We start from the raw sequence: 10,000 nt of genomic DNA, 5'->3' as shown, positions 1-10,000 counted from the left end.
CGTGACGTAGCTCTTTGACGCTTTGTAATCAGAAATATCAAGCAGCCAAAAGTCAACCATGGATAAGTGCGGAGAGAGTGTTTTGCATTTTTTCCCATCATGCCTTGCAATGGATTTAATTTTGAAATTTTTTATGGTGATTTTCTTGAAGACTATCCACAAAGTTCAGTGAACAGGTTGTATTGTGTGTGACCGTGTGTGTTGACGTTTTGTGCCGTTTAAAATGTATTTTCAACCATGACTAGGGAAGGTTGTTTGGATTGGGTCATATAAGTACACATCAAGGTCATTGACCTGAGTTTTTCACAATGTCCACAAGATGGTGATATTTTGCCACATGTCAGAACCCTGGGCCTTTGAAATGAATATGAAAGCACGACCAGTTTACTTCTGTGACGACCTCTTTGAATCTTTATCAATCAGAAATATCAAGCAGCTAAAAGTCAACCATTGATAAATACGGAAAGATTGTTTTGCATTTTTACCCAGCATGCCTTGGGTGTAATTTAACATTTTTTAGGGTGATGGGACGTTTTTTGAATAACATCTATAAAGTTCAGTGAACAGGTTGTGTTATGTGTGACCGTGTGTGTTGACCTTTTGTGCTGTTTAATATCTATTTTCCACCATGACTAAGGAAGGTTGTTTGGATTGGGTCATATAAGTACACATCAAGGTTGCCAACCTAAGTTTCTCACAATGTCCACAAGATTGAATTAATTGAATTATTATATTTATATAGCGCTTTTTCCTCAAGTGACTCAAAGCGCTTTACATAGTGAAACCCAATATCTAAGTTACATTTAAACCAGTGTGGGTGGCACTGGGAGCAGGTGGGTAAAGTGTCTTGCTCAAGGACACAACGGCTATGACTAGGATGGCAGAAGCAGGGATCGAACCTGATACTCTCAAGTTGCTGACACGGCCACTCTACCAACCGAGCTATACCGCCCCAGATGGTGATATTTTTGTGACAACCTCTTTGAATTTGGTTAAAATGTATTTCCAACCATGACTAGGGAAGGTTGTTTGGATTGTGTCATATAAGTACAAATCAAGGTCTTCAACCTAAGTTTCTCACAATGTTCACGCATGTCAGACCCATGGGCCTTTGAAATGTAAATACTGCAGTTGTCTCGCAGGCCAAACGGAAGATGCCAGAACTCCACATTTGGCCCGCGGACTGGGGTTCGGACACCCTCGTTTTACACTGATAGCGAAAGGAAAGCATTTTCCGTGACGCCCGACAAAAAATGACTGCACAGATGCAACATTATGATGAGAAGGAACAAATATCATCCTACCTGGTTTAGGGCCTTTCCCGCCTTGTCCTATTAAACACACAAAAAGAAGATTATACTTTTGCCCGCCAACAGCACTTCTGCTCGCGTTCTTCATACCTGTTCCGAGTCCTCCAGGACCAAAGCCGGTCCGACCGACGCCTCCAGGGACCAGACCTCCCGGAACGCCTCCTTGCCCTCCACCTCCATAACCTCCGAATACAAGAATTTATTATTTAAATGGTAAATGGGTCATACTTCCATCCATCCATCCATCCATCTTCTTCCGCTTATCCGAGGTCGGGTCGCGGGGGCAGCAGCCTAAGCAGGGAAGCGCAGACTTCCCTCTCCCCAGCCACTTGGTCCAGCTCTTCCCGGGGGATCCCGAGGCGTTCCCAGGCCAGCCCAACGTGTCCTGGGTCTCCTACCGATTGGACGTGCCCTAAACACCTCCCTCGGGAGGCGTTCGGGTGGCATCGGGTTATACTTGTATAGCGCTTTTCTACCTTTAAGGTATTCAAAGCGCTTTGACACTATTTCCACATTCATCCATTCACACACACTTATGTTCAGAATCAGAATAGGTTTTTATTGCCGTTGTTTGAGAACGGGTTCACAAACTAGAATTTTTCTTGGTGCAATGGTGCAACATAAACCACATATAACACAGAATAGGTACAAAAAGAGCTGTAACTGAGCTGTCAGATCTTGTTATTGTTCATGTGCCATTTACTTTTTGAAACCGATACAGGTAATTTTGAAACCAACGCTGATAATTTCCGATATTACATTTTAAAGGATTTATCGGCCGATTAAATCGGCAGCCCGATATTATCGGACATACCTAACATTAAAGATATATAAAAACAGTTCAGACAGGGGTTATTAGTAAAAATTGGTGTGGATTTTAGTCATGTACAATCAAACTACTGCTCAGAGTACGGGGTATCGGACTGTCTTATTGTGGCAGTCCGATCCCTGTATGATCAGTATCAGAGCTTGGTCCGCATTGCTGGCAGTAAGTCGGATACGTTTCCAGTGAGGGTTGGACTCCGCCAAGGCTGCCCTTTGTCACCGATTCTGTTCATAACTTTTATGGACAGAATTTGTAGGCGCAGTCAAGGCGTTTAGGAGATCCGGTTTGGTGGCTGCGGGATTAGGTCTCTGCTTTTTGCAGACGATGTGGTCCTGATGGCTTCATCTGACCGGGATCTTCAGCTCTCACTGGATCGGTTCGCAGCCGAGTGTGAAGCGGCCGGAATGAGAATCAGCACCTCCAAATCCGAGTCCATGGTTCTCTCCCGGAAAAGGGTGGAATGCCATCTCCGGGTTGGGGAGGAGACCCTGCCCCAAGTGGAGGAATTCAAGTACCTAGGAGTCTTGTTCACGAGTGGGGGAAGAGTGGATGGTGAGATCGACAGGCGGATCGGTGCGGCGTCTTCAGTAATGCGGACGTTGTATCGATCTGTTGTGGTGAAGAAGGAGCTGAGCCGGAAGGCAAAGTTCTCAATTTACCGGTCGATCTACGTTCCCATCCTCACCTATGGTCATGAGCTTTGGGTCATGACCGAAAGGATAAGATCACGGGTACAAGCGGCCGAAATGAGTTTCCTCCGCCTTAGAGATAGGGTGAGAAGCTCTGTCACCCGGGAGGAACTCAAAGTAAAGCCGCTGCTCCTTCACATCGAGAGGAGCCAGATGAGGTGGTTCGGGCATCTGGTCAGGATGCCACCCGAACGCCTCCCGAGGGAGGTGTTTAGGGCACGTCCAACCGGTACGAGGCCACGGGGAAGACCCAGGACACGTTGGGAAGACTATGTCTCCCGGCTGGCCTGGGAATGCCTCGGGTTCCCCCGGGAAGAGCTAGACGAAGTGGCTGGGGAGAGGGAAGTCTGGGCTTCCCTGCTTAGGCTGTTGCCCCCGCGACCCGACCTCGGATAAGCGTAAGAAGATGGATGGATGGATGGAATCAAACTACTGCCACTTTTGGTGGTAATTTGGCACCCTTACTAATAATGGGTGGAGGAATGCATCCTATTAATTTTACTGTGGTCCCTTTTGTGACGAGCTTAACGAAAGAGGTACTAATTGTTTATGTAATTTCAAGATACATTCCTCATATACCAAATAATAGACTTTTATCTCAGTTCCACTTTTTAAAAAATGTTTTTTTTTTTTTATTTTGCTCCGAGCTGTTTTAGGAGCTTTTTTTTTTTTTTTTTTTAAATTGGATTTGTTTTTGTATTTAAATGATAAATGGGTTGTACTTGTATAGCGCTTTTCTACCTTCAAGGTACTCAAAGCGCTTTGACACTACTTCCACATTTACCCATTCACACACACATTCACACACTGATGGAGGGAGCTGCCATGCAAGGCGCCAACCAGCACCCATCAGGAGCAAGGGTGAAGTGTCTTGCTCAGGACACAACGGACGTGACGAGGTTGGTACTAGGTGGGATTTGAACCAGGGACCCTCGGGTTGCGCACGGCAACTCTCCCACTGCGCCACGCCGTCCTTTATTCATTCATTTGGTAGGGAAATCATAATACAGGTATTGAGAAACAGGCACTTGTTTGCCGTACCCCGCATCCATCCATCCATTTTCTACCGCTTATTCCCTTTTGGGGTCGCGGGGGGGGCGCTGGCGCCTATCTCAGCTACAATCGGGCGGAAGGCGGGGTACACCCTGGACAAGTCGCCACCTCATCGCAGTGCCGTACCCCGCAAAAAAATAAAAAATACTAATTCATAAAAAAAAGAAAAGAGATATGCATGCAGATATAAAATCAATAATATTTTTTTTTTTAACAAAATAATTAAAAAAAACCCTCAAATCTGTTTCCATACTGAATATTAATTATTTAATCATTTTTTTTTAGATTAAATTAAATCCTAACAGGTTCCATCATGACAAACAACCCCTTAGACCATGGGTGTCAAACTCTGGCCCGCGGGCCAAATTTGGCCCTTGAGGCAATATCAAATTAACCATAGAGCTGGCCCGCCGCTGTAACACCGTATTCACCTCTAATACTTTTACTTGCCAACCCTCCCGATTTTCCCGGAAGACTCCTAAAGTTCAGTAGCCCCTCCCAAATTTCATCCCGGACAACAATATTGGGGGTGGGGCTTAAAGGCATTAACTTTGGCGTTCTCTACAACTTGTCGCCACGTCCGCTTTTCCTCCATACAAACATAATATATGCAGCTTATACACACACACACACACACACACAAGTGAATGCAAGGCATACTTGGTCAACAGCCGTACAGGTCACACTGAGGGTGGCCGTATAAACAACTTTAACACTGTTACAGGACGGCGTGGCGCAGTGGAAGAGTGGACGTGCGCAACCCGAGGGTCCCTGGTTCAAATCCCACCTAGTACCAACCTCTTCACGTCCGTTGTGTCCTGAGCAAGACACTTCACCCTTGCTCCTGATGGGTGCTAGTTGCCGCCTTGCATGGCAGCTCCCTCCATCAGTGTGAATGTGTGTGTGAATGGGTAAATGTGGAAGTAGTGTCAAAGCGCTTTGAGTGCCTTGAAGGTAGAAAAGCGCTATAAAAGTACAACCCATTTATCATTTATTTACAAATATGCGCCACACTGTGAACCCACACCAAACAAGAATGACAAACACACTTCGGGAGAACATCCGCACCTTAACACAACATAAACACAACATAACAAATACCCATAATCCCTTACAGCACTAACTCTTCCGGGACGCTAAAATATACACCAAACCCCGTCCATCTCACTCCGCCGCCAAAAAGAGGCATTCCATTTTTATTTACATTTTATTTGATATGCCGATTGTAGCTGAGATAGGCGCCAGCGGCCCCCGCGACCCCGAAAGGGAATAAGCGGTAGAAATGGATGGATGGATGGATGCCATTGATATTTTTTAATTATTACTATTATTTGAACCTCGATTTTGCATATCACTATAAAGTTAGATACTGTAAGCTTAGCTTGTTCAATATTCAATGCAAAACTTGTTTGGGTCCCTGTTTAAAAGGTTAATTTGTTCAACCTCGGCCCGCGGCTTTGTTCGGTTTTAAATTTTGGCCCATTCTGTATTTGAGTTTGACACCCCTGCCTTAGATTGTGTCAAACCAAAATATTTAGGAGAACGAAAATAAATGTGTTTTTCTGCTCACCCGCTGCTTTCGCTGGTTTATAGCCGGCAGGCACTCCTCCAGTTGACCCTTTGTGAGGAACCAACAAGTTATCAAGTCATTCTGTGTCAATATGTCCCAATAAAACACACTCGCTGCATGTTTCCTTAACACGGATTACCAACACGTTTGTGTGTACAAGATCAGTTTGTCATGATTAGAGGGGAAAAAAATAGTCTTAAATTGTGGAGGTTTTTGACACTGAACCAACAATGTGTGTTTTAAAAAAATCATCCATCATCCATCATCTTCCGCTTATCCGAGGTCGGGTCGCGGGGGCAACAGCCCAAGCAGGGAAACCCAGACTTCCCTCTCCCCAGCCACTTCGTCTAGCTCTTCCCGGGAGATCCCGAGGCGTTCCCAGGCCAGCCGGGAGACATAGTCTTCCCAACGTGTCCTGGGTCTCCTACCGATTGGACGTGCCCTAAACACCTCCCTAGGGAGGCGTTTGGTTGGCATCCTGACCAGATGCCCGAACCACCTCATCTGGCTCCTCTCCATGTGGAGGAGCAGCGGTTTTACTTTGAGTTCCTCCCGGATGGCAGAGCTTCTCACCCTATCTCTAAGGGAGAGCCCCGCCACACGGCGGAGGAAACTCATTTCGGCCGCTTGTACCCGTGATCTTATCCTTTCGGTCATGACCCAAAGCTCATGACCATAGGTGAGGATGGGAACGTAGATCGACCGGTAAATTGAGAGCTTTGCCTTCCGGCTCAGCTCCTTCTTCACCACAACGGATCGGTACAATGTCCGCATTACTGAAGACGCCGCACCGATCTGCCTGTCGATCTCACGATCCCCTCTTCCCTCACTCGTGAACAAGACTCCTAGGTACTTGAACTCCTCCACTTGGGGCAGGGTCTCCTTCCCCAACCCGGAGATGGCACTCCACCCTTTTCCGGGCGAGAACCATGGACTCGGACTTGAAGGTGCTGATTCTCATTCCGGTCGCTTCACACTTGGCTGCGAACCGATCCAGCGAGAGCTGAAGATCCCGGTCAGATGAAGCCATCAGGACCACATCATCTGCAAAAAGCAGAGACCTAATCCCATGGCCACCAAACCGTAACCCCTCAACGCCTTGACTGCGCCTAGAAATTCTGTCCATAAAAGTTATGAACAGAATCGGTGACAAAGGACAGCCTTGGCGGAGTCCAACCCTCACTGGAAACGTGTTCGACTTACTGCCGGCAATGCGGACCAAGGTCTGACACTGATAAATAGGGTTTTTAAATTCAGTATGTTAAAAAATTCTGCGTAAAAACAATTGTATTTTTTTTTTTTTAAGAAAACATTTTTTTTACACAACACACTGAATATAAAAAAAGTGTATCCATCCATCCTCTTCCACTTATCCGAGGTCGGGTCGCGGGGGCAACAGCCCAAGCAGGGAAACCCAGACTTCCCTCTCCCCAGCCACTTCGTCTAGCTCTTCCCGGGGGATCCCAAGGCGTTCCCAGGCCAGCCGGGAGACATAGTCTTCCCAACGTGTCCTGGGTCTTCCCCGTGGCCTCCTACCAGTTGGACGTGCCCTAAACACCTCCCTAGGGAGGCGTTCGGGTGGCATCCTGACCAGATGCCCGAACCACCTCATCTGGCTCCTCTCCATGTGAAGGAGCAGCGGTTTTACTTTGAGTTCCTCCCGGATGACAGAGCTTCTCACCCTATCTCTAAGGGAGAGCCCCGCCACACGGTGGAGGAAACTCATTTCGGCCGCTTGTACCCGTGATCTTATCCTTTCGGTCATTGACCCAAAGCTCATGACCATAGGTGAGGATGGGAACGTAGATCGACCGGTAAATTGAGAGCTTTGCCTTCCGGCTCAGCTCCTTCTTCACCACAACGGATCGGTACAACGTCCGCATTACCGAAGACGCCGCACCGATCCGCCTGTCGATCTCACGATCCACTCTTCCCTCACTCGTGAACAAAACTCCTAGGTACTTGAACTCCTCCACTTGGGGCAGGGTCTCCTCCCCAACCCGGAGATGGCATTCCACCCTTTTCCGGGCGAGAACCATGGACTCGGACTTGAAGGTGCTGATTCTCATTCCGGTCGCTTCACACTCGGCTGCGAACCGATCCAGTGAGAGCTGAAGATCCCGGTCAGATGAAGCCATCAGGACCACATCATCTGCAAAAAGCAGAGACCTAATCCCGCGGTCACCAAACCGGAACCCCTCAACGCCTTGACTGCGCCTAGAAATTCTGTCCATAAAAGTTCTGAACAGAATCGGTGACAAAGGACAGCCTTGGCGTAGTCCAACCCTCACTGGAAATGTGTTCGACTTACTGCCGGCAATGCGGACCAAGCTCTGGCACTGATCAATAGGGTTTTTAAATTCAGTATGTTAAAAAATTCTGCGTAAAATAACTTGCATTTTTTTTTTTTCAACATTTTTTTTTACACAACACACTGAATATAAAAAAAGTGTATTTATTGAAATTGTGAGGATAATTTTATGTTTTTTTTTGTTTTGTTTTTTTCAAATCAGTCCACAAAAATAAAATACATAAAAATTCAGCTGCATAAACTGGTCACCACATTTGTTAACAGTAACAAGGGCAGAGGTCTGCCCCACTATTGCTTGCGGTTAGGAATATTTTCTGCGTCCGTATTTATTTGATTATTGGCAAGGGCGAGCGTGCACAAAGTACAAACAGATGTCGCAATGTGTGGTCAGAGCAGTTATCAATCTCAGAAAATGCACATTTTCACATCGCTCAATTGGGAACTGTCAATAACGAGAGTCTGACTTTTTTTCTATTCCACATTGCCAAAATCGTTAGTTTCATTTCTGCTTTGCTTTTATGCATTCGTTAAAGTATTTTTTTTAAATAGTACTTTTATTGCAGTGAGTTGCTGCTGGTCCAGTTTATTATTCTAAACTCTGCCAGCAGACTTTGTTACCTGGATAGAATCCAGTTCCTGGTCCGGTGCCTATCCCAGCGCCGGGCGGTACGTACACCCCTGCAACACACAGCAGGGCATCACAACGTCAGTCAAAACCTCACCAAAAATAGATCCACATAGTAATGAAATATGTTTTTACGGCCAGGCGTGCGACAGAATTTACGAAGCACATTCCATGACCCCGTTTTTTTTTTTTTTTTTTTAAACAAACTTTGCAGAACATCATATTTGACCCAGACACAAAATAAACACAGTCTCGGGTCACAACTGTGATGGGTTTACACTGTACCGCAAAACATGATCCGCTCCAGTTGGGATCCCGATTAAAAAGTAATCTGTGTGCCCTGGTGATTAACTGCAAAAAATATATTTATTATTTATTAATAAAAAAATGTATTTCAATTCCCCTGAACACTGGAAATATAACATTTGTTGGCTGCACCCACTTCCTTAAAACTTCTTAAGGCCCAAGCTGTTTGTTTACATGCTTTTCTAAATTTCTCCTTGCTATTTGGGCTTATTGGACCCTAATTAAAATAAAAACTAAGAATCATCTTTTGATATGATGTACTTAGTCCATAAGTACACACACGTGTACTTCATGTTTAGTGACATGCTAATTCTTATTTTTACACTTTCCCCCCCCAAATTTCATTGCATGTTATACTCTGACACCACCAGATGGCAGTATAAGTGTCCACATAAGTGGCCATAGGACCCCAATTCAGTAGTGTACGCAATTTTGGAAATAAGCGAATGTGGCCACTAAGACCTTTAGAGGTTTAGTTAGACTTCACCATTAAATGTAATATATAAATATATGTCCCAATACACCTTTTTAAACTCTGATACGATACCAACATTGGAACTTTGAGCATCGGCCGATACCGATATCAATCCGATATCAGCATGTATACTTTTATTTTGCAGTGTGGAATGTTAGAAAATGTTTGATCAAGTGAAATTAGTCAAACAGAGAACAATGGTTTTTATGTAAAAAAAAAAAAACCACACAAATTTATTATTAACCATCTGGAATGGACATATGCTGTCTTTAGGTTGAAGTGGGGTGGTAATTGCACTATATATATATATATATATATATATATATATATATATATATATATATATATATATATTTCCATTATTCATTAAATTAAGCTCACGTTGAATGATGGATGATGCGGACACGTCTGTTACTGGATACTTTCTGCCTTGAAGACTTTGTATATGAGTATTTGATACTTGTGTGTAATTATTGACAAATGTGATTGTGGAGGGGGGGGGGGTGATCTGCGGGCCTGCCTGTGGAACGGGGTGTGCCAGGACCGGCCTCAAAGACAGAGACAGGCGAGTAGATGGCCCAGGTGGGCCTGGTTATCTAATCACTTATCGTCTTTATTAGCAGCAGCCATGATGAGACATGCTGTTGGACTTGAAGTGGCAGCCAGAGAGAGCGAGAGTCAAAAACTCAGTAAAAATACATTTTACTGGAAAGCCTTGCACGATTGATGAAAATAAAACTGTGTCATACCCCGAATCCCGGGCTATCTCTGGCAGTATGTGGTGGTCCGAGAAACCCACTAGAGGGCAACGTCTACAGTGATGTATTATACTGCA

The 10,000-nt window shown here is 45.2% G+C and overlaps 1 protein-coding gene across 1 annotated transcript in view; it reads right to left on the bottom strand.

The window, feature by feature from the left end:
- Window positions 1-10,000, bottom strand: part of LOC133564050 (elastin-like) — a 121,224-nt gene that overhangs the window by 76,839 nt on the left and 34,385 nt on the right. The window contains exons 2-5 of the mRNA XM_061918131.1: window positions 8,378-8,437; window positions 5,449-5,496; window positions 1,401-1,493; window positions 1,305-1,331 (exon numbers count right to left, since the gene is read on the bottom strand). Coding sequence (XP_061774115.1) covers window positions 1,305-1,331; window positions 1,401-1,493; window positions 5,449-5,496; window positions 8,378-8,437 — 228 coding nt within the window. The remainder of the gene's footprint in view (window positions 1-1,304; window positions 1,332-1,400; window positions 1,494-5,448; window positions 5,497-8,377; window positions 8,438-10,000) is intronic.

This window comes from Nerophis ophidion, linkage group LG13 (assembly GCF_033978795.1).
Source record: "Nerophis ophidion isolate RoL-2023_Sa linkage group LG13, RoL_Noph_v1.0, whole genome shotgun sequence".
Taxonomy (NCBI): Eukaryota; Metazoa; Chordata; class Actinopteri; order Syngnathiformes; family Syngnathidae; genus Nerophis; species Nerophis ophidion.
Note: the sequence above shows the minus strand (reverse complement) of the source record. Positions and strands in the feature narration are given on the sequence as shown.